This window comes from Mus caroli, chromosome 3, assembly GCF_900094665.2.
Source record: "Mus caroli chromosome 3, CAROLI_EIJ_v1.1, whole genome shotgun sequence".
Taxonomy (NCBI): domain Eukaryota; kingdom Metazoa; phylum Chordata; class Mammalia; order Rodentia; family Muridae; genus Mus; species Mus caroli.
In genome coordinates, this window is record NC_034572.1 from 49,330,015 (window position 1) to 49,355,664 (window position 25,650).

The window sequence follows — 25,650 nt, forward strand, 5'->3', positions numbered from 1 at the left end:
GGGAGGCAGAGGCAGGCAGATTTCTGAGTTCGAGGCCAGCCTGGTCTACAAAGTGAGTTCCAGGACAGCCAGAGCTATACAGAGAAACCCTGTCCCGAAAAAAACAAAAAACAAAACAAAAAACCAAAACAAAACAAAAAACCCCAAACAAACAAAAAAGAAAGCTATTTAATCATCCAATGTTTTTTCTTTCAAACAACTCAGCCCACTGGGGCCCTCTGGCTCTCTTTCTCTTTACCATCTGACTCTGGCATGGTGGGTAGCCAACTCAAGCATTGCACTTCCAAGAAAATAATTCAGTTCAAGAGTCCTGACTGGAGACTAAATTGGCAGTTTTGCTCACCCCAAACCTGATGACTGACATAGACAATTTACATAGTAGACGATGAATCCACTGTGACTCTTACGTTGTCATCTGACCTACGTATGTGTGACTTGGTGTACATGTAAGCCCATCCCAACAGATAAATAAACAAATAAAAGTTAATAAAACTAACGTTTCCCGGGCTCACTTTGACAGTAGATACACAAGATTAGAGGGCCACTGGAAAACGATGACAGTGAAGTGTCCCATAGTTTAATGTTGTCCCTAATTCAGTACATATATCACTTTTTACAAGCATTTACTCCACTCATGTTAAATGTTTTCAAAACTGTTATTTCTGTTTCAAAATGAATCCAGGACCAAGCCAACACCCACAGGGTGTTTATAGTAGTCTGTGTGCCTTGGGTGCTCTTCATTTGCATTTAAAGTTGCTTTGCTTTTCTGGGCATCAGTGTAAAATTTGGTGATTCTCTTTACAGACACTGAAGCTACTGGCAAAAAAGGTGATTCATGACTCGCTCCAAATGGAGCCCGAGTTCTGATGAAGTCATGGAAAACACTAGGTTACAATTGTAAGCACCTATGTGTGTATGTTCATGTGTGGTGCCATATGTATATGAGAAGAGCAGAGAGGTCAACCTTAGGTACCATTCCTCATGATCTGTCCACTGTTATTTTGAGGCTAGCCTGACTCTCTGGCAGTCTACCTACCCATTAAGCCCAGGGCTCACCAGTCTCAGCACCCCAGTGCCAGCACTATAGGCTTATTCCACTTGCCTGGCTTTATTATGTGTGTTCTCAAGCTTCACCAGGTCTTCAGGGATTATTTCCACAGGCCAAAATGTAAACAAATTTGGCAGAGTATTTAGTGTCCTTAACCTGTCCAATATAGAGTTCTTTCTACATGTAGGATATGTTAATACATTCAATTTATTTTAGCTAAATCCTTTTTTTCTATGGTCACTGTATTTGTAGACTTACATTAATTTTTAGAAATAATGGTTATGCTGGTTCTTACTCAAAATAATACTATAAAATTTATTCTAAGTCAAACATTGAAAAATAGCAAAGAAAAGTAGCAAGATAAACTAAGTTGCAAAACCACAAAATTTATATATTAAAATTCTAGTTACAGCCTGTAGGATGTTGCATACCTTTAATCCCAGCACTCAGGAGATCAGGGCAGGCAGATCTTTGGGGGTTTGAGGCCAGCCTGGTATACATAGCAAGCTCTAAGACAGTCAGAATTATGTAAACAGAGAGACACTGTCTCACAAAATATTCTAGTAGCATGTGTTTAAACCAGTAAGATATTAATACTTTGCAGTAGGGAATAAGAAAAAGCTCCTGTCTCTAATATGGTAGGTGTTTGAGGACTGGCACCTGGGGTCATCCTCTGACTTTGACATTAGTGCCACGGAACATTGTGTCTCTGTATTCAGATGAACACACACACACACACACACACACACACACACACACACACTCACAGAGATATTTATGTACAGCATTTAGGAACCGGATTTTGGTAGTACTCAATGGTGATGTAACTGTCTCTTACTGAAAGCTGCTCTACAGTGTCTAGTTCATTTGGAGAGTAATATATTTCAGTCATCATATTTGCCAAAAGCCATACGGCAAAGCATAGGTTCTGAACAGGGCAGCGAGTATCATGAAACATGGCATCAATATAAGGACTGAAGGGTGCAGGTCTAGTCAATCCCATATCTGGTGATTTATAGATACTATTGACAGACAACAGAACTGCATCCTAATATACCGACATAAACTGAAAACACCACCAGGAGAGAATACATTTACTACAACTAACTTGCCAGACCTCACAGCTTAGTGGCACAGTGAACTGCAGAGGATGGGTCTGTCTCCAAGACTGATGCTCGGTGGCTCTGCTGCTACTGTCGAGCATCTGCCCCAGGAAGACATCATTATCAAGAGCAGTTCCTAGCAGAGACTACTATAGAGTAAAAACATTGTAATGTGGTGACTGACCATGTTTACTTTAAAGGTTTTTTTCTGTTAAAAGAATAAAATTGTGTGTGGGTGGGGTGTGGTGGGAATCACATCTATAAGGTAAGAGTTTCAGGGAGGAACTTTGGTCCTGTATCAGGAAGAGCTTTAACAATTCCCTTTTGTTGGTGGACTCCCTTTTGTTCTGGGCTCCTCCTCAGTAGAGGGGCTGGAGAGCCATTCTGGATAACAGAGGAGACCCACAGCCAAGGGAGGGGCCCTAGAAATCCCTAGATTTCTTTTCTGCCCTTATAGAAATTGTTCAAGTAATGAGGCAAAAGTTTACTTAATTCTTCCTTATACTAATTGGTATAACAAGATGGTCACTTAAAGCTTTACAAACAGTTACATATACTAAACATTAGTATTGCTGAAAATTATGTCATAATTAAAATGTATATGGAAAATTTATAACACAATAGACGGACATTTATCGTTGAAAAAGCTCCTCCTATTTGATAGGGAAAAAGCACCCAGGGCAAAGCTTTCTCGCTCTGATCTGACTACAGTTTTGAGAGAGGAGTTGAGGTAGCCCAGGCTGGCCTGGTTTTTGCTATGTATTCCAGGCTGAACTCAAACTTACTTCTTCCTGCTTCAATCTACTCTGTGCTGGGATGGTAGGCAGCCCCATGCCAGGGTACCTGGCCACAGAGTGTTCTGAGAGAGGTTCCACTTTATAATTAACGATCAAAAGTAGTTTCAGTGAGGCTTGAAAATAAGCAATCTATTATTTTTGCTTTTATACACTGATATCACAGAGTGACACAATATAGATAAAATAACCTTATAGAAGTACATAGATATTTATCCAAATAATTTTTGAAATAATTATGTCTAAACTTTTCATTTTATAATGCTATAGCCCACCTACTTTTTTTTTTTTTACTTTTGTTTATTTTTCAGTTATGTATTTTGTGTGTATGGGACAGGATATGTGCTTTACAGAGCACCCATGGAAATATACAGTACAATTATAGCAGTTAGCTTGCTTCCACTGTTTGGTCTTGAAAACCACACGCTTGTCATGAAGTCTGGGACCCGGTGCCTTCAGCTGCTGAGCCAGTGCACTAGCCCTACCTATGAAAATCCTGGCTTTAGACGGAAACAGTACAAGTTTATATTCATCGGATAGTACATATCCTTCTTAAATATTTTCCCTGTGTAAAAGATCAACAAGTTATATAATTAAAACTTATAACATAACATTAAGATCTCTATAGTAAGTTTTTACTCCATTGATCATATTCTCAGAATATGTACCCACAGCAGCTGCTGCTACAAAGAATCCCAGGAAACTCAAGAACCCACATATACTGACCTTTGTAATGTAGTCCACAAATTGTGGACGACACCAGCCATTTTCAGACCAACCTGGCTCTGAAATTATTTTTGCATTCCTAATCCTGTCTCTCCATTTTTGAGGCCTACCATTTCTTTTGCAGACTAAATGAAATCATATACTTATTACATATTTACCTCCACTCTATTTCAGCTCCCTTCTTAAGCCATATATCCCACACAGGTCTCATTAAGAACATTATAGCATCCAAGGCATAAGCTGCCAATCTTACAGGAAAACAAATTTCATGGCATCAGATGACACAGTTTTGATTTGAGTTTTTTAAAGATCCAATCGTATGATTTTGACGTGAGCCTCAAAGGTTAAGTTACTGTCTAAGAAAGGTAATCTGGTTGCTTTTCCCAGCAGCCTACAAGCTCGGCAATCTGCATAGAGAGGGGCATTTGTCATCATTAGCTGAGCTGTGACAGCTGGCACCCAGGGTGGCCTGGAATCAAGAAGTGGCAGAGATACTCTGGCTCTTGGTTGCCATTCAGTATAGTCAAGTGTCCTGTATGAAAAGCTTTGTGGTGTAACTAACAGCACTGAACATACTTGAATTTTCCACAACATGGATAATACAACGCTGGCATGTAATTAGCAGGCTGCCTCTGGACAACAAGATGCCGCTTACTTGCTTCCTGCCTCCTCTTACAGGGGCTCTCCTTTCAGAATCTAGACAGCCCCAGCACAGTGCTTTTTTTCATTTATATTTTACTGCAGTTGTTTTTAATTCTACGTTAAGACTGTGTTAGGGTGATCGATTAAATACATTGAGGAAACAGAACACGGTAGAGAGGCTGGTTCTCAGAGACATTAGATTTCCATAATGTTTCTTGGGAGAATATTAATGTCAAAATTAGACCATTTCCACAACATGTCCTCCAATTGTTTGAAGTGTATGTAGTCCATAATGAATATTTTAAAAAATTCCTTGGCAAAGCTTAAGTAAGTATCTTTTCTCCAAATGATTGCTACTACGTGTCTGAAATAGCTGTGGTTAATATGTTTTAAAGATAGGTGTTAAATCTGAAAAATTTTATATCTAGTTAAAACAAAGAAAGTTTAAATTAAGGAACAGGTTGACCAACCTTAGAAAACTTAGAATCTTACATACAGTCTCTCTATAGTCCTCAATGCTTAAAAATGTAATCAATAACACTGGCTTTATATTATTATGTAAACTAGTTTTTCACAAATAAAACTAATTTTTGTGTTAATGTAAAATCTATGCAAATACATGCAGTCATTTATCAGGAGAGCTGACAAGCATTCCATATTGGAGAGGGAAATGAAACTGCCTCAAGAATAGAGGCAATTAATTATTTCTGTATTTTTTCTTCTTCTGTCTTGAGGCACAAAAGTTATCCATCCAGTTAAAACAGCAAATGAAATAAAGAGATTATTTTTTTATTTAAACACATATGGCTTTTGCCTGCAATACTGATCACCACAAGGTCTACAGATGCCCGTGGCTAAATTGTGTGCCGGCAGATGCACACAAGGGAAAACGCGCTAATGCAGCGTGGAGAGAAAAACAAATGAAGAACTGCGCTGCCTACTCGGAAACCCAACCCAGAAACAAACCCACACCCACCCTTCCCCAATGAATTATGCATTCTGCTTATCAACTACAGGTGAGGGTTACGAACATTAACCTTGGTCTGTTGCAGAAGTATAAAATGCTTTTAAATTAGTAAAGACACTTTTGTGTGCATGGGTAGTTATTAATGTAGGTGGGTGTCTGAGAAATACATGGATATTTCTATGGATATAACAGCTAGTGAGATTTAAAGTTCTTGGTCTTACAACAGAAAGTGTATCACTCTAAAATGGGTATGATGAGTAGAAATTGTTCAATTTCTAGTCAGCAGCTTTTAAATCCATTTGCCAGCAATCTTGGAAAGTATTACTGAAAACTGGTTAAGAACTGGACTGGAGAGGCCGGAGAGAGGCTCTCTGGATGAATGCTTGCTGTTCCTCAGTTCTGTTCCAAGTTCCACACCATGCATCTCACAGTTGCCTGTCCAAGGTATCCACTAACCTCTTCAGACTCCATAGACACTCACACTCATGGGCCATACATCCACATTCACTGCCCCCCCCAACAGTCACATAAACAAAAATAAATCTTAAAAAATGAAACAAAACAAAACAACAAGCAACTGGATCATTATAGAATGTTTCCTTTCATCTGAAATACTATGGATGCATGTATGCATATGCAGGCTATTTTATCAACATTAAAAAGAGTGTTTCCTAAAAATGGTTTAAGATTAATTATTAAGAACACAATACTTTCTTTCTTAATAGGCCTATAAGTTTGCATAACATTAAACTTTCTATTTAATTGCAAATAAAGATATAAAACAGAAAGCATTTAAATAATTTGCATATACGGAGAGATTAAAGACTAAATGTGTTCTTCCCTGAGCTGCCTGGGAGAGCAGCAGCACCTACTTGAACACTTTACTAATTCTTTATTTGTACTCTTGACCATCTAAATTTAAATGACAATGCGTATTTATATGAAACTTGGATTAGAACCATGTGTTCCAAGAATATGAACACATTATTTAGTATTAGCTATAATTACTCCACAGGCTCATCTTATACCATGTAAAAGAAGGATTAGAGCAACTTCAAAGTAAAATACAAAGACTGATCGTCTGTGAGATTTCTTTTTCTTGCCATAAAAATACTAAATAACAAATATGCCTCAAATATTGCTAGTTCATTTGAGAATTCACAGAATAGTACATTCATACGGAAATCTCACAGACTGGAATAGTACTGCTTACAAATTACAGATCAATATACTCACTCAACTGAATTTTTAAAATTGTTTTATATTATTTTTATGTGTATGGGTGGGTTGCCTGCATGTATATATGTGCGTCAAGTGCCTTAGGAGGCCAGTAAAGGCCAATCCTCTGGAGCTGGAGTTATAAAAGGCTTTGATCCACCATGTGAGTGCTGGGAATTGAACCCAGGCCCTGAAAAAGAGCACAGTCATCTCTCTAGCCCGACACCCACCTTTATAAAGCAGATTTCACATAAAAGTAAATCTAATGTTTTTATTTAACAGGATTCTCAACTTTTATTTTAAAAACACTACATTTAAATTATGCTCTTAATTTTGACTTTAATTTTTTATTCAGATAAAAAGGTTCTGTAGATTTAAAGGTACTATTTATCAATTCTACTTTCCATTTGATACTTTTAACACACCACTATATGAAAAAAATATGCTTTTTAGGAAATAGTACACACTGATAAACTAAAATTGACATACTTAGTATACGGAGTATAGCTGGAAGGGAAAACAAGATATTATACAGGAGGTCTGTTAGCAAACATTTACAGTCTATACCTATATATAAAAGACAATTCCTATTTGTATATTAACTTCTTTTTCTATAAAATATTTGCCGCTGCATAAATGTGGTAAAAGGTGATCATTTTATGCAATATAATTATTTTCAACTAGCACTTTAGTTAATAATTCTTAAAATTTGCAATAAAGCCCAATTTATAGGAATTTTTTTTCATTAAAAAACAAAAAACAAAACAAAATAAAACAAAAACCCCTCCAAACACTAAATAGGAAAAGAGGGTGATTACTTTAGGCAAGCACTCACTGGAAGTTCACTAGTTAGAACCTGTATGCTCGTCTCAAGGTCACACTGTATGTTTTCAGTGGCTTAATCATGCACAGTATGGCGTGATGATAACGGCAACAGAGCAGTCCTAGATTAACAAGCTAATCACACCTGCTTCCACTGCTTTCTCTAAGTACAATAAAAATGCAGCTTACTCAAGGGCACTGGGGCTGCAGTCACACTCACACACACACACACACACACACACACACACACACACACCCCCCATACAAACTGCCTGGAAACTCTTGTTTACTAGTTGGGAGGAGCTTTCCCCTCAACCTTTCTTCTTCCTCTTCCTCCTCCTCCTCTTCTTCCTCCTCCTCACTGACTCTCCTCCCTCTTTCTTCTCCAATTTACAGAAGCAATGTGAAATACCCTGCACCTCTAGGCACACATTCAAATGAGGGAGAGTAACCTGCGATAATTACATATACAAGCTGGGGTTTTTACTCCCTTATCTATAAAAAGAAACATTTAGCTACCATCAAGGAGGGGGTGGTGATTCTTAAAAGCTCCACTTCTAACTGCATCTTTAATCTCTAAGTTACTTTTCTTTTCAACACTTAGAATGGCAACACTAAGCAATAATGTAGAAAAAAAATATTTGACATGACAAAATGTGACCATGGGACTGCCCACTAGGGTGACAAAAGAACACTGAGGCAATGGACTCCATTACTCAACTTAAGAAGAAGCACTTTTTAAAAAGTAACCTCCATTCTTAGGGTGCTCAGGTTGAAGGAAGAGAACAGGAGTGTGTCATAACCACTGATCTTAATCCTCGGCCTGACTTTGTAATGAACCTGGCATCCAAACATGGAATAATGACTTTAAGAAATCCCTGAAACTTTCAAGTTAATTTTAAAAGTGTTTTTAAACCATAACTCACAACAGAAAGGTATAAATATATGCCATCAAATTACCACAAACTCTCTCTATTTTACTTTATTTAATAAGACACATAAAAAAACCCTACACAAATATCTGTCTTTAATTTCTCTAGTGTAAAAAAAGGGGAATACATTATGTCTGCCAGAAAGAAACAGTTAAACAGTTAAAGTAACATGGGTACATTTTTAGAAAAGAGGGAAGGGGAAGAAATCAGATGCACACAATGAGCCTTCAAAGCCACTCCAGCAGTAGAGATAAATAATTTAATAAAATCAACTTCATATTCTTTAGTCCCTAGTGTAATAAGCACATATTAAAAAAACTTAAATTCACGAACACTTGTGAATAAACTAGCTGCTGGCAGATAATGAGAGAGAGAGGGACAGTGAGAGAGAGAGAGAGAGAGAGAGAGAGAGAGAGAGAGAGAGAGAGAGAGAGAGAGAGAGAAAGAGATGGAGCTCTGGAAGGGCTCAGATCCCTGCTGATCTTCCAGAAGGTTGCCACTGGAAGTCAGTGAAGGTGCAATTCAAGTGTAAACAGTCACTGAGAAACGAACAACAATACACAACCCTTAGGCCCTACACATCTGAGCACACCAATTTTTTCTTTATCCCCTTGTAGATGGTGTGGACATGGCTTTGCACAGGCCAAGGAAGTGCACCCCCACTGGGACAGTCACTCAGGAAGCTGCACTTCAGAAATGCTTGTTTTGTCCTTGTTATTTGGGATGTTCCAAGTGTTAAAGTTCACATTTGCTTTATGTTCATAGCTATGGCTAGATGTTATGATACTAGGCTGTGTCTTCACTGGATTTGTTCTCCCTAATTGAGCATTTTTAAATCCAAGCTGTTCTAGCTAAATCCTAAAAGCCATTCCAATGCAAGCATCTCAGTGGTGACATCATGAGATTCTTGGCTATTTCTTTTCCCTCCAATTAGGTCACTTTTCTTCAATTATCGGTCTATTATTAGCTTATGTCAAGGATGTCTACATGCATACCACTGAAAACAATTAACCATTTATGTCTTAAAATACAAGGCGCACAGAAGCTTTTCTTCTGGTACTCGATAAGACTGTATTTTAAAAATTGTCTAGCGTCAATTCAGTTTTTACATATAATAAAAAAGACTTTTCATATAATAAAACAGACTTTATATTACGCTGTGTATCACATCAGCAGTTCAAACAATCCAATAGGTCAATTTTTTTTAATTAAAATTACTATCAAGTAGTTAAATAATTTACCGGTATACGAGATATCTAACGCCAAAACTTCGATTAAAATCAGGTGAATTACACCAAAATACATCATTAATTTTAATTCCTCTCCGTGGACAATTCAATTAAAGCAAGCACGGAAGGAAGCAGTCATCAGTGCGGTTTAGTTTTTCTTCAACAAGGAGAGGTGCTGAGATTATGGAAAGGATTCAGCTACAGGCACAATTCATTTCTCGGACTATGGGTAGCGGGTAGCGGACGATCTGGGTAGCAGCAGCTAGAGAGACAATCTAGCGTTATTCTAAGCCTCCCGGTCAACCCACAGGGACAGCAGCCGCCCAGTGTCCGGTTTTATGTAAATCACTGTCGGCTGCGGGCGTGGTGGGTGCTTCAGGACGCTGGCCGGCCTGGCCTTCCAGAATCCGCCGCCTCACTAGCCCGCAACACTCCAGTTTCTTAGTCCTCTTGCTCCAAGCGAAAATCGTTCGGAAAAGGCCTCAGTTGCATCAATTAGTTTGCGCAGAATGCTTCGGTGTTTAGCTTCGCTTTAACCCAATTAAGCCGCACAGCGAGCCCAGAAAGATGCGCCACCTGCGCCTGGCTGCAGTCGGCGGCCGCGGGATCCTGAGTCCTTCTGTTGGACTCAGGGAACCAAGGCCTCGGTGTCGAAGCTACATCGAGTCCCATAGTCGGGGTGAGGCACGGGGGCGCGCGCTCACCCGGGAAGGTGAGGGCCAAGTATTCCTGGGTGTTCTGAGTACAGCACACGCATTGCTGGGGCCATTCGAGGGCGGGGAGGCGATGAGATCGGAGGGCACCGAGAGTGTTTTGCTGCGATGGATGTGAGTGGGGACATCCAGACACCCAGAAAGCTTTACAATTAGCCTGGGAGCAGATGAGCCAAGGAAGACAGCTGGGTGGGGTAGGGTATACGCAAGGGTCAGGGTCGTGGGGAGAGCGCTTGCCAGTCGCACCCCATCCTGGGGAACTGAGCGTCCCCAGCGGCTGCTCCCTGCCGGCCGCAAAGCTCTTTCTTGTTGGTCTGGCGCTCTGGGTTGCCTCTTCCAGCCCCTCTTCAGCTGCCAAAAGGTAGCTGTGCATTCACCCGCGATGCCTGCAAACTGGGGAGGGGCTTTGCAGGTCCCCAGTTCCCTCTCCCAAGGGAATGGTCTTGGGGAATGGAGTAGAAGGCCATCTAAGCGCCAAATGTGATGTACTATTTTAATCTAATTCGGAATCTATCACTCTTGGGTAACAAGAAACGAAATTAGAGCTGGCCCTGTGATGCTTAAAAGGTGGGAGTCTTCAGCAGGAGCCCATTAACAGTGCGTACACAGGTGCTACCATACCCGGGCACTGAAAATTCTCTTAATTTGAAATTAACAGAACTTTGTACTAAAGGCAGAGAACTGAAAACTACGACATAAGCCCTAACTACCCTATCTTCAGTTCATGTGCACTGAGGACTCAACTGGTCATGGTACTGGAAGGAAGAGCGACCTATAAATCCTCCTTAGGGTTCCAAAAAGAAAAGCCCATTTCTTTGAAATTTCCAAGATGAAACTTAAATAAATAATAAAAACCCTAACCTGAATGGTTACAAATTATTTTTTTGGAAGCCATTAGCCATTTTCTCAAAGTCAAATTATTACATCCCATAAGATTAGGAATCTACTGTTGGTCACCACTGAGGGTTTCTGAGATGGAAGATCTATCTTTAAGCCTGCAGGGACAAACAAACTGTAATGGCTACACCTTCCAGTGCCCAGCAAGCCCATCTCTGTGAATTCTCTAGATCCTTCTCTACAAGACAGCTCACTATGAGATGGCACTCAAGCTTTCTCTAAATCTCAGAGAACACCTTCGGGAAGTGTTCCCACTACAGCATACAGCCCTATCTGCTGTCTGGTATTTCAGCACTGGCCAATCTAGCTACAGACAAGGGAAACTGCAAACAGGTGAACTTGTTTTAAAGGCTCCATTTCTAGTTGGGTAGATATCATCTACTCCATTGAGCAATACTTCTTAAATTCCTCTCAGCAAATGCAAACGGGGAAAACCTAGGTTAAAAAGAGAACAGACTCTGCCTAAGGTTTGGAAACGTATTCTGAACACCCAAGTGAAGACTAAAGAACTCCTCCATCTGTAGCCAGCCGTCAGTTAGTAAGCAAAGTTCTAACTTGCATTAAAAAGACCCCAGGGATTAACGGGCATTAATTACCTTACTCTAAATGCAAGTTAGTGACTTTGTTCTAGAAGCCCCTTTGACTTCACTAATTGGTGGATGACCATTAGTACAACTGGATAGCTCATCAGAGGTGAACAGACAAGTGGGCTTTTCAGCAAAGAGAACCACTTGTCTTCACCAAGTCTTTTCCAAATGTCAATATGCTTCAAGTTATACCAAAGCTGGGAGATTTCATCTTGCTTTTCAACCTGTCTAGGTGGCCTGGGTGGGTTTCTGCCGGCAGCAGCTTCCTACCTTTGGTTTCTATGCTTCTATCCACGAGGGGGGATTAATTAGCCGGGCTGAAGCTGGAGGAGGCTGTCGTGACGAGCCCAGTGGCGATTGGCCGCCCGCCTGCCTGGCCCTGCCTTTATAATTTCCACACGAGTGCATCTGGGCTCTTACACAAACCAACAGCAGCTTCTTCTGACAGACACACACTCACCCCCGACGCACACTCTGCACACTTTTCCTCTACCTGATTAACAGTCCTGCACACACCATGATTACGGGAAAACGTAAATAAATACGGAAAGGGGTGATTATTTTGACTACTGGAAGAGCTTTGCTGGGTCTCAGCATAACTTTTGTTTTTATTACCGAGAAGGTGCTCTCTCCACGCGTCTCTCTCAGACACGGATTCTTTAGCGGAGGGGAGAGAAGGGGAGAGCTCAGCCTTTCACTTTAAGACCCGCTAGGCTCGAGCAGGGGAAAAAAAGGCCAGCCGGGCAGGGCGGCCCCCTGCTGCAGCTAGTCCGAGAGAGGCTCGGTGCCTTTTGAGCGTGGTCCCCTTTCTCCACCGAAGTTGGCTCCAGCGCTAGCAGCCGCATTGGATCCCACAGCCTATTGCGAGACTCCGGTGTACAATCCGGATCTCTGCCCCAACATGATCGCGGCCCAGGCCAAGCTTGTCTACCACCTGAATAAGTACTACAACGAGAAATGCCAGGCCAGGAAAGCTGCCATCGCCAAAACCATCCGGGAAGTCTGCAAAGTGGTCTCGGACGTCCTGAAGGAGGTCGAAGTGCAGGAACCGCGGTTCATCAGCTCCCTCAATGAGATGGACAACCGCTACGAGGGCCTGGAGGTTATCTCTCCCACCGAGTTCGAGGTGGTACTCTATCTGAACCAGATGGGGGTGTTCAACTTCGTGGATGACGGCTCCCTGCCTGGCTGTGCGGTGCTGAAACTGAGCGATGGGCGCAAGAGGAGCATGTCCCTCTGGGTGGAATTCATCACCGCCTCTGGCTACCTCTCCGCACGCAAAATCCGTTCCAGGTTTCAGACACTGGTGGCTCAGGCGGTGGACAAGTGTAGCTACAGAGATGTAGTAAAGATGGTGGCTGACACGAGCGAAGTGAAACTGAGAATCCGAGATAGGTATGTGGTGCAGATCACCCCGGCCTTTAAATGCACCGGGATTTGGCCGCGGAGTGCTGCCCACTGGCCGCTTCCCCACATCCCCTGGCCAGGACCCAACCGGGTGGCAGAGGTTAAGGCTGAAGGGTTCAATTTGTTGTCCAAGGAGTGCCACTCCCTGGCTGGCAAGCAGAGTTCGGCTGAGAGCGATGCTTGGGTGCTGCAGTTTGCAGAGGCTGAGAACAGACTGCAGATGGGGGGCTGCAGGAAGAAATGCCTCTCTATCCTGAAAACCCTGCGTGATCGCCACCTGGAGTTGCCAGGCCAGCCCCTGAACAACTACCACATGAAGACTCTGGTGTCCTACGAGTGCGAGAAGCATCCCCGAGAGTCGGACTGGGACGAATCTTGCCTGGGCGATCGGCTGAACGGAATTCTGCTGCAGCTCATCTCATGCCTGCAGTGCCGGCGGTGTCCCCATTACTTCTTACCGAACTTAGATCTGTTTCAAGGCAAACCCCACTCGGCCTTGGAAAACGCTGCTAAACAAACGTGGCGACTGGCAAGAGAGATCCTGACCAACCCAAAAAGTTTGGAAAAACTTTAAGAGGATGATCTAATCCAGGGCCGACAAGAAAGAGCATTCTTCTCAAAGTCCCGACGAAATGAAAACTTCCTGGTCGATTCCTATGTACTATTTCTCGAGACAGTGCAAACAATCTCTTCCTTTAAAAGGAGTAACAACACATCATTTAACCATCATCTCACACAGGGGAAAAACCACACCGCAAGCATCTTTATGGAGGCATCCCCCAGCTCCCCTGAAAAGTGCACAACACCCAAAACAGCTGGCTGCAATGCAAGACCATGGCCAACTCCAGCAAAGGATTATAGTAATCTTGAGACTTAGGTGCGCCTGCTTTCCAGCAAACAGGACCCGGATGTACCATCGGAAGCAAAGTGTAATGTATATTTTGATCTGTAACAAAAGTTGTGATCTCATGTTGTCTTTGAAAGTGTGGATATTGGTGTTTTGTGATTTGGTGATCAGAACTGAAATTGCCATTTTGGAAACTTCCAGACATTTCCCACAGAACAGAGATGCATTTAAAGGTAGATTTCCTCCTGGTACTTTACCTGTCTTTGAAGTGTCTGAACTTAAAACAAAAGTTTACATTTTGTTTCAAATATATTGCTTGTTCTAACATTCCGTAAGTATACTTGAAATGTTATTTAAATATATTCAAAAAATTGAATTCAGCTTATATAATAACGCTTGAATATCTGAATTATATATATATTTGAAAATGCACTTGAAAATACACTGGATAATTACTTTTGTGATTTAGAATTTAATTTCTGTTGCTGATTTTTATTTAATTAGAAGATAATAAATGAAGTAAGATACCAAATTTCTGTTTCTTTTTAAATTGTTTTGTTGTTGTTAAATGAGGTAATTCCATTTAAAAGTCAACTTGAGAATTTTAAACATTTCGACAAACAGGTTAATAAAATCACTAAAATTAAATATTAAAAGGGCTCTTTTTAGAACAGCTATAGAAAATATCCACTTCCCCAGTTTCTAATTTACTCGATGGTTCTTTTCTACAATGAATATATTTATAATTTACTTCTTAGACTTTGATTCTGGTTAGTATTTCTGTAGTTGTTTGACAATATAAGGGAAAAAATTACCACAGCAATAGAGAAGACTGAGTTTAAAAGCAGCAAAATCTGAGAAAATTTACTTAAACCATAATGCAAAACTCTGAAGTTTTTATATGAAATATAAGCAATAAAATGGAGATATACTTTAACACAATAAGTGTTATTAGAATAAATTAACCAGAAACCCACAACTCATTCTTACTATACAGGGAAAGCTAATGGCAAAACCTAAAGACAAGCCCTTACTTATTTAAACACAGCACATTCATTCTCTCACTACAGAAGCCTTGGTAGTGTCTCACCGATCAACAAGTGCTGAGAGGATCCAGACCGAGGCTTTACATTAGTTAATTCGGGTAGCAGTAAAGTTTAGAATTATCTTTGCCCACTTACAAATAATGTTCTATATAATGTGTCATTTCTGCATATAGCTTAAGTATAAATAATAAAATTCAAGTCTGACTATTTTAGATCTGCTTTTGAAACGGTTTAAAGGAAGATCTTTGAAAATGATTGTAAAATATCCAGTATTACATCCCATATGTCAACCAAGACCGCAGAAGAAATTTACAGACACTACAGTTACATAAATAAGAAAACAATGGAGCACATCTCAAGTGGCTGCTGAGCCAGTGGGGCTTCTTTGATGGTCAAGGTTAGAATCCACAAGATAAGATTTAGTCAACATGTTTGCCATTCCACTGCTCCAAATGTGCCTGCCCCTTTTAGAATGGTATAGAGTGCTAGTGTATGCTGTGTGTATACATTTAAATCAAAGCTTATAAAGAACCTGCTTCTTTGCCTTTTAAATCCATATGTAAAGTCAATTTAATTCAGGAGATGAAAAATGGATGTAATAATGGAAATGAAATTATATGTAAATGGCTCCTGCCCCAGTTTCCTTACAACCTTTCAATAAATAATAATTCATATTGCAGTATATACTTTTGAAAATTAAAAGTGATATTAACACAAAATTTCACAAGTTCAGTCCTAGTCTTCCCAGGTACTGAGGCACTGCACCCCAGGGATCTGGAAACAACTGGCTTAACCACCAAATCTGCCCAAGTGTACACAAAGGCACCTAAGACAACTAACTACTCATTTGCACATGCTCTCTTACTACAGGATTTAAGCTCACTAACATAGTCTTCAATTCTGAAAGAAATCGTGTGCTATTTCATTCATTTTATTTTCTGTAAGATGAGAATGTGTGTACCTCTCCAGTCATTTAAAACCAAGCAAAAATGAAAACCACATCCTGCCATCAAAGCTACCAATGCTGTGCAGAATACTCCGACTCACTTTTGTGTCGATCTTCTTGAAGGCAGCATCATCCTCATCTACCTCGAAGTAGATTTCGGTTGTAGTGATGGAGAGGGTTCCTTTGGCCACCACCACAGGAGCAATGAGCTGGGCAGGGGTGCTGAGAACCACAGGGCCTGTAAGATAGGGGCACTGGGTCAGGCTGGTCCTTTCTGACACTTCCAAACAATCTCTCAGAGGGTATGGCCTGATTTTATTTTGTAAAAACTTGCTAGGAAAAATGGTGCCTACATTATGCAAAGTATTTTCATATTAGGTAAAGTCTGTTTAGCATTTATACCGTACCTTAAAATGAGACTAGATTAATTCTATAAAAACTCAAGAGGTCAGGGTTTTGAATGAAAGACCCATAACATGCAAGTCTGCAACTTCTGCCTAGAAATCTGCATGGGTGGTAAGGCGCTGCCATTATCCGACTTACAAATACAGAGCAGAATGGATGCTTAGGTGCCTCGCTATTCCATGGAACATCATCAGCTCTCCAAGAGACCCTAGGCAGTGGATCCCAAATACCAACCATCCCTTAAGTATTCCCTTTTGGCAGCCGCTCTACCCAAAAGAGAGGCAAGGGGGGAAAGCGGCTAAATATACAAATCCCATGTTATGTAAGGACTGTTTTAATTTTCGCGTTCTCAGGTGGGATGCATTCACTGTCGGCAGTACACTGCCACTGTGTTTCTTGTGAAGAAAATAACGAAAATCCCGTGCGTCATTTTCTCACTACAGCACACTAAAGATGAACATGTAAGAAAAACATTGAAACAAAACTATTCTTGGAAATGGGGGCGGAAAGTGCAATTTCATAGGTTTTTGACCCAGATAAATTAGGACTCAAAAGATTTTTTAGAAAGTGTTCGTATTTCGAATTTCCTCAATTACAATACTGATTCGAAGGGGCATTACTTGAAATCCCTCTTCCCGATAATTGTCTTAACACACAAGGCATTCAGAAATAATGCGGGCTTTTTTGATGGTTTTTAGGTTCTAGTGAGCAAAACAACCCCAGCCATTAAAACCATCCTCTGCTGCACACAGCAGGAGGCAGGCGCCCGGGGAGTCTTGCCGGCGCAGGCCTGACCCAAGCCGGGAAAGCCCGAGGAGCCCGCAGTCCAGCTCGCGGTTTCTAAGGGGAGACCGGCAAGGCCTAGGCCGGCTTCGGTAGGGCTAACGGAGTCTGGTCCAAAGCCGACAGTGTGGGTCGCTTCAGGGACCCGACCGCCCTGCAGGAGCGACAGGGCTCGGGCCCCGGCTGCGGACAGTGGAGTTGGCTCCTGCACGGCTTTCCGGAGGGTTTTTTTTTTTTTTTTTTTTTCCCTTTTCCTTCCAAGGGGCGAAAGCGGTCGGTCTGGAGCACCACTTTAAAGGCTCATCAATCTTAATCTAGGTTGCTCAAGTAATTATGCCCGAATCTCTTGTACGATTACAAGTGGATTTGGGTTTCTATTCCCCAGGCCCTCCTTTGTGTTTATTGGAGGGTCCGCGCTAGCCGGCGCCTCCAGCCTCCCGGGCCCTCCTTGGAACTCCCGCGCCCTCCCGCCCGCCCGCGGGTTCGAACCGCTCCCTTAACCCTTGCGCCACCGCGGCGCAGTTGTGAGGCTATGGTTTCCTGGTTCCGCTGCCAAAAAAGGTCACTGTATTCGCATCTGAAACAAGGTGTCTTAAACAATTTGGGCTTGGGAAAAATCTCTAGGAAAGTTCAGCATGACGACCACGCTTTAGGTTTTTAGATTCTGACATTTGGAGAACAACAATGATCAAAAATATTAAAAAATGGCGAGCCGCTTTCTTCTCTTAAAAAGAAATTTAACAATTGAAACAATAAATTGGGGAAGTTGAAAAAAAAGATTACGAGTCTAGTTATCCAAACTATACTCTCTGATTTACTCAAATACAGCACGAATTACACACACACACACCAGGAGCTTTTTAGCTGGGAACACATTTCTCAAAGAAGACAGCACTTCCTTTTGACTCTACTCCATTTTTTCACACACACACACACACACACACACANATATATATATATATATATATATATATATATATNNCACACACACACACACACACACACACACACACATATATATATATATATATATTGAGTTGAAATTTTCTGGGAGTTTATAAAAGAATTTCTTTAAGAAAGACACATCATGAAATATTCAACCTTAGAAGTAGGTCTCCCCCAATCCCACCCCCCACAAATCTCTAATTACAACTCCCAATTCTGTAGATTGTTGGAGGAGCTCGGAGTTGTTTTTTTGTTGTTGTTGTAGCCTCCAGGGAGCAGAGCAGCCACTGAGGGCACACAGTTAATCCACTGCAGCAATAGAGAAAGGGGATTAGCTTTAATCCCCTTAGGGAACCCACTGGATTTTAGGGATCCTATATTAAAATGTTTACATAAAGCACAATCACAAGCCAGCATGTTTTCCACATGGCCTGGAGTGACTTAGAAACGTGGGATCTTTTCCCAAACAGAGTGTTTTGAAGAGAAGCATCCCTGGAGTCAGGAGATGCTCATCCAGTGGGTTAATTTCTGGCTGCCCCCCTCCTCATCCAGCCCCCTCATCCTAGCACTAGGAGTTTAACCTCCTGAACTTTGCTCGGTACAGTGAACTGGGAACTGGTGGTAAATGTATCTATTCCAATAGCTACCCTAATAATGAAAGAATAAATTACAATAATGTCCTCAGCACACACAGAGCAGTTTTACAGGATGGAAAAGGCCTATTCCTGTAGTATTGGCACATATAATAATTTAAAACTCTACCATAAATAGTAATAATTAATAGGAAAAGAAACAAATGTTCTTTACTTCTTCCATTGGCTGTGGACGCATGGTCGCTTTCAAAGAAAGGCTAGGAGTGTTACTCGCTATTATTCTAGAGTGCATGCCATCAGACACCAGGGAGGAGCCAAGAAGGGGCTTCTCTTTGGAGCTATGGCTCTCCATAGGCGATGCAAGCCTCACTGTGTGCTGATGTGTGGGAAGTACATATTGGCCATGACTGTATTTTATTTTATTCTGAGACAGGGCTTCTCTGTGTAACAGTGCTGGCTGTCCTGCCTTTCTGCTTCTGCTTCCCGTGTGTATGCTGGGAAGAAAGGTGTGCAACCCCATGCCCAGCCCTGGAATATATTTTAAAAGAATGCTAAATACCCATGGGTTTGTATTATGTTACTGAAAAACCAAAACTCCAAGCCTAGGCATTTTAACAAAACCACATTAGCATCTTAATCCAACCTTACACTTTACAAAAGTCTTTTCTACCTCCATTTAGCTGCAGCCCACTATTAGAAGAAACTGGGTTTTAGATGTCATCATTGTGTGCACCTGCAACAGACCCACTCACTGGCTGACTGCTCACTCTAAGGGGAGAAGAGTGGCAACTCTGGGGGCCTGGGTGACAAAGAACAAATTGTAGGATGGGGCCTTGATAAAGGATTTGAAAACTCTCATGACTCAAGAAGGCAGACTGCTGTGCAGCAGACTCTGCTGGAAACGGACTACTTGGAGATTGGGTACATTAACTGCTTTAGAAGCACGCTGAGGCTGTACCTGGAAAGCAGCATTACCCACTCCAGCCAGGAGAGGGGGTGCTTAGTGTTTCACGAGCTTGCTTTTGTCTGAGCTCAGACGGAATTACTAAGTTGTCTATTGTGACATCATGGATGATGGTGCTCTGTGGTGGTTATGTTCAGCTCAGGAGCCCTCTGGCTTAGCTTCCACCTCCAGACCAGCTCCCAGAAACAACAAGGCCAGCTTCCACAAGTCAAAACTGGTCCTTCTCTGCTCTGATGCAGAATTTAATCATGTTATGCCAGAGTCCTAGCTATCAAAGGGCAATTGTGACAAACTATATTTGCAGACAGCACTAAACTTCATTTACCAGTTTTAACAGCACAAAGAATATGGAGTCAATTAAAATTGTTGAAGTACAATTAAAATTGGCACTGTTAGAATTATTTGATAAGATACATGGCTAGTGAATACCTTATTTAGGGTATGTGATATTGCAATGTATGCTGGAATCAATTGATATTTTTCCTCCTCCTCCTCCTCTTCCTCCTCCTCCTCCCCCACTCCTCTTTGCATCAGGGTTTCTGCTCTGTATCCCCGGCTGTCATGGAAAGTGCTCTTGTAGACCAAGCCAGCCTCAAAGACCTGCCTGGTGCTGTGTCCCGCGTGGTGAGACCCAGCTGGCATTTCTTACATTTAGCTAATCTAAAAGTTTTGAATTTAGGGTGATTAAAAAATTAAGACTAAAATATGAACACAGAATAAATCTTCACAGTTGGTTCTGTAATGCAACAAAATTTCTGAGGAAATGAAAATATGGGTAACAATGTGGCCAATCCACTGACCACAATGACTATGAAATTTTTATTTGTTGTAAGTACGTTGCTAGGAAAACTAGGGGGGGAATCTAAGAAAAAAAAGATTGAAAGGCTTTAATTTCAAAATAAATTAAATTTCAGAGGCACATGGGGAGATTGGAACTTCGTTTTGAAATCCCAGGAAAGTTTTAAGCATTCAAAAGCAGAGGTGAGCCCAGAACTCCAGGCAGAGGCACTCAGATGTCTGAGTTTGAGGCCAGCCTGAGTTCCAGGACAGCCATGGATACACAGAGAAACCCTGTCTCAAAACCACCACCACTACCACTACCACCACCACCACAAAGAGGTAGAAGTGGGCTGGAGAGATGGCTTCTGGTTAAGAGTGCACCCTGAGTTTGGCTTCCAGCATTCCCATCAGGTGATCCACAATCACCTGTAACCCCAGTATCAGGAGATCCAACAATGCCTTCTGGCCTCCAAGTGCACTTGAACTCAGGGACACATACCAATCACAGCCATGTCATTTAGAACATAAAAAATAAAACAATAAAATAAAGTAAGATAAAATAAAGGGGAAAGTAGAAATGTTTGCTATTTGACTGAGAGAGGACTCAGAATAATCCCGAGAGAATCTTAGATTTCTATCATTTAAGACAGTTCCGTTTGCTTCAGGTATTTTCAGTGTCTCAAGGCAAGATGCTGAAGGCTTTATAGTGAACACTGATACCTGTCCAACAGAAGTGGACATTTTGAACCTTCTCATAGGGTATTTCTGCTTAAATTAGAAAACGATGACTTCAACATCCCACAGAATGCTTTTTAAGGGTTGTGCACTTCAGTCTTAGACTAATTTCCTCCAACATGCTCATTACACAGTGTCCTCAAACTGTCCCACTACAGGCATACGGCCTGTACTCAGAAAGTGACCTCTGATGTTCCTTGGTAACTTCTTGAGTTTTGTTGTAAAGATTGAGACTAACAATAACAGATCATCCCCACATACCCTAGTTTCCTGAGATCACTATTTGATGCTTAAGAGCACATATTAATTTCTGGAAAATCTGCCTCTGGAAAGAGGTAACTTATCTGAAAGAGGTGGGGAAAAAACAAAAAGCCTCCTTGATAATAAGCAATTCAAGATTGCACTTTAGCATAAGGATTTTCAACATGGCAGAGAACGGACTTAACACTAATGCTGCCTAAAGCTCTATCTTATTAAATTGAATGTGCCTGCACTGGATAATCTTAGGTACCAAGACTAACCTCATGTCACCTACCTCCCCCTGTTCACTCAGGTAAATACTTGTACTGAAAAGAAGAGTATATCGTCTGCAACAATTATCACAGCCTGCAGAAGAAACCCTTCACAAAGCACGTCGTCGAGGTAACACAGGACTGGGACGTCCAGGACACAAACTTTACTGAAGCAGTGGCTGTTGAGCTTGTGTGGGACTTGGCTCTCCCAGGTGATCTGTATGAGATCTGTGTTTCCAGTTATGTTACAATTCATTGGACATATGGGAAACATCTTTCACCTTCTAAAATTAGGCTCGTTTATGGCACCAGGATGTCATGCTGTATCCGGGAAGAGTAGAGAATAAGCCTGAGGATGTGCCTGAGCTCCTTGGGAGCAGGAGGCTTAGAGGGTCTGTGGACTCTAGCTTGGGCTCCTGCTAGCCTTGCTGTGCCCAGGGCTTCAGGCACATTGCCACTGCAGCTCGTGTAAGTCACTGAACATGTTACTGATCTCTTCCTCCTGTTCACATGAGCAACTTGAAGGTGGGCATATTTTCTTCACTGAACCCAGAACTTTCTCATAGAATGCACTGTGCATTTACACAGAAAGTGATACATACCACAGTTTCATTTGTATGCCACAGTAAAAGTTACTTAAAATATCAAATACTATTTTCTATGTTTTATTTCAAATTGTCCTTTAAAAGCATAGGAGAGACTGAATCCTGGAGAAAATAAAAATCTAAAACTATACTAAAATCCAATTGGGAATTATACTTAATTATTCTATTACACCCAATATATATTATTCACCAACACGGCATAATTTTATAACTGCCACAGTATTTTCAGCATGCAGTTTGTACTTTCTTAACAAATTAGGTACAGAGGCATTTAACCAGCATCCCTCCATTCGTGCAGCAAGTAATGGCTGTGTTTTGTATTCTTTTGGGAACTACATGGAATACAATAATTTATAAAGCATGAATTTCATAACGAAGGACCTTACAGTATGGGGTATGAATAATTATGCCATAGAGAGAAGAGCTCATCTGAACACCGTATAAAGCACAACACATGAATTAATCTTGATTATTCCTTTCAACAACACCGTCTGTCAGCTACTGCTGTTGTCCCATTTTACAGATGAGAAAATAAAAAAGCTAATTTAGAAAAGTCCTTCAACAAGTACATAGCAGTCCAAAGTTAAATTATAAACCCTTATGTGTACTACCTTCTAACAAAGAAGAGGAAGAGAAGAACTCTGCAGACATTCTTTGAAGTATACCATTCTTAGTCAGGTGGAGGAAGCTGGCATGGAATTGTAGAAGCGCAACTCCAAGAGCTGTGATGAATGGGTATGACAGGCAGGCAATGTGAGGAAGAATGGTGGGCATGAACGCACAGATGCAAATGGCATGAGCCTGAAGCATGTTTGGCTGGAGAGCAGGAGGAGGAAAGGAGAGCAGGGAGAGAGGGCACTGAGGAAGCATACTAGGCTTCCGAGATCAGCTCTGTTTAGAGGATGGCAGCAGAGCTCAGATAATGTGAGGTACAACAGTGGTATGGATCATTTTTGTGGCCAGGGTGCACACACCCTGTTGAGAAGACTGGTAAGCACAGGCCTCTTCAGAAAGGTCATTCTCTACCCCAGCGCTCCTCAGCCTTCCGAATGCCTTGGCCCTGTAACACAGGGCATGTGTAATACACATGCGGTGGTGATCCCAACTGAGAAATTATTTTATTGCTACTTCATACCTGTAATTTTGTTATCGTTATGAATCATAATTAAATGTCTGATATGTGACCCCAAAGGGGTTGTGACCCACTGGTTGAGAAACCCTGCTCTACAAGCATCTATCCTGCCTTGTAGTATTCGTATTTTGAAAAAAAATTAAACACTGCACTTGTCCTGATGTTGTCCCCTCTCTGAAGGCTTTCTGCACCCGACTTATCCCCATCTAGTTTGTCCATTTTCTGGAACTGATTTCTTCCTTCCTGTGCGAGCCAGCTGCTCTCTCTGCCTGTGAGCTTGGTGTCTCTGTGCCCTCGCCAGGCCTGCCAAGGTTAAACATCAGTTTTTTTCTCTCCTGATCAGTTTTTTGGCTACAGTCCCACCTGGCCTGTTGCCAGGGTGTTTGGGACATGTACTATGATTAATAAGAGCAAGTTACTAAACAAAAACGTGTTACCTTTTGATTTTAGCAGAATCTTTCAGACACACTTTCCTAGAGGATTGCTTGTGCAGTGGCTTTAAAATAGCTGTGTTCCAAGGAACATCAGGTTGAAGTTACTGGACCAGTGCTTTGATGCCCATGACAGAGGACTGTCCTGCTGTCTGCTGCCCTGGCCTCTGCAGTGCTACTGACAGCTTTCTTCACTGTCCGGAAGCCTGCTGTTTCTTGGAGCTCTGCAGCTGGTCTGAAGCTCTTTGCTCTCTACATTATCCATTTCCTTGGTGACCTCAGAGGTTTAAACATCAAACCTAACTCTGCTCTCTAACTTTAGATAGGTAATATATCCCTTTGAAAATGTTGTAAATCCAATAAATCTGGCCTTCAGATCTGGCTCAACTGACATGTCCTCGAAAACAGGGATGCTACTGTTTATCTTTTTATTCCATGTATTGTCATGGCTTACATATAAGAAATGATCAATATTTATTATATTGATTTGGTTGGATAACCACATACAACTGGAATATGAAGTATGAATCAGAACTTGGAAAATGGTAGCTAATGGCCTACACATCCTTCCAGCTCTTGCCTTTTCTACGGTTTTCCTGGCATTTCCTATTGTAAACTAATTTTTTACATAATTACATAATCATGTGTGTGAGTGTTCTGTCTCTCTGTCTCTCTGTCTCTGTCTCTGTTTCTCTCTGTCTCTGTCTCTCTCTGTCTCTCTCTCTCTCTGTCTCTCTCTCTCTCTCTCTCTCTCTCACACACACACACACACACACACACACACACACTTGCACCGCATGGTTCATTTGTAGAGGACAGTTTGCCAGAATTGGTTCTTGTCTGTCTTGATGCCAGGTTTAGAGACTGAACTCAGGCTGTCAGGATTGGTGGCAAGTGTCTTAATTCACTGAGTCATCTTGCTGGCCCATTATTTCTTTGTTTTTTGTTTGTTTGTTTTTGTTTTTTAAAGCTATGTAATAACATAGATAGCAATGATCCACTTAACTCTTGTTAACCAATTGAAAGTTTCAAAAACCACCACCACCACCACCACCACCACCACCACCACCACCACCACCACCACCAGTGATGTGAGGACATGGATGACAGTATCTGAAAAGAAAGAAAAGTTGATTTAAGTTTTGACTCCAAGTCAAAACTTAATGACTGAGCTGGTGGGTCGTCATTTCCAATGCTGCAACATAACTTCTAATGTTCATTCTCCATTCTAAGCCACAGACTGTCCCTTCTCAGCTTCTGCTGCAGTCTCCTCTCAATGTTAATCCTGTCTCCCACCTGCACACACTCCCCACTTGTCTACACCATTCTTCTTCCTCGGAAAATATTGCTTGATAAGTGGAGATCCTCCCAAATCCAAAATTTAAGTATAGAATTTATGTTCGCTTTTTAGTTTCTCTTTGAATTCCTGATCCACAAACATGCTGAACAAGAGCAGCACCTTGGCTGTTCTTAGCTGGTAGATGAGCTAGTAGTGTAAAATGAGAGAAAAACTTAATTCTGAATGAAAGAACAAAGAATACTGCAATCACTATAAAACTTCCTGGATATTTTGTCTGATAATATTTAGCAATATTTAGACAGCAAATTCAACCAAACTCTCCTCTCTTTTAAAGATTAAAAGATCTAGATTTGGGGGCTGGAGAGATGGCTCAGCAGTTAAGAGCACTGACTGCTCTTCCAGAGGTCCAAAGTTCAAATCCCAGCTCACAACCATCTGTAATGAGATCTGATGCCCTCTTCTGATGTGTCTGAAGACAGCTACAGTGTACTTAGATATAATAAATAAACCATTTTTTAAAAATCTAGATTTTCCTTATTTT

The 25,650-nt window shown here is 41.4% G+C and overlaps 2 protein-coding genes across 11 annotated transcripts in view; one reads left to right on the top strand and one right to left on the bottom strand.

Moving 5' to 3' along the window:
• Nbea (neurobeachin) overlaps positions 1 to 25,650 on the bottom strand; it is a 543,806-nt gene that overhangs the window by 143,165 nt on the left and 374,991 nt on the right. For all 10 annotated transcript variants that reach the window (XM_029475176.1, XM_029475174.1, XM_029475170.1 and 7 more), the window contains one exon: positions 16,026 to 16,162. In XM_029475176.1, coding sequence (XP_029331036.1) covers positions 16,026 to 16,162 — 137 coding nt within the window. The remainder of the gene's footprint in view (positions 1 to 16,025; positions 16,163 to 25,650) is intronic.
• Mab21l1 (mab-21 like 1) lies at positions 11,889 to 14,869 on the top strand. The gene has a single exon (XM_021158782.2). It carries the CDS (start codon positions 12,580 to 12,582, stop codon positions 13,657 to 13,659), a length of 1,080 nt encoding a protein of 359 aa, XP_021014441.1. The 5' UTR covers positions 11,889 to 12,579; the 3' UTR covers positions 13,660 to 14,869.

Bases quoted from the DNA above. Each gene is read 5' to 3' on its own strand.
- Mab21l1 (XM_021158782.2), top strand. From the start codon at position 12,580: ATGATCGCGGCCCAGGCCAAGCTTGTCTACCACCTGAATAAGTACTAC.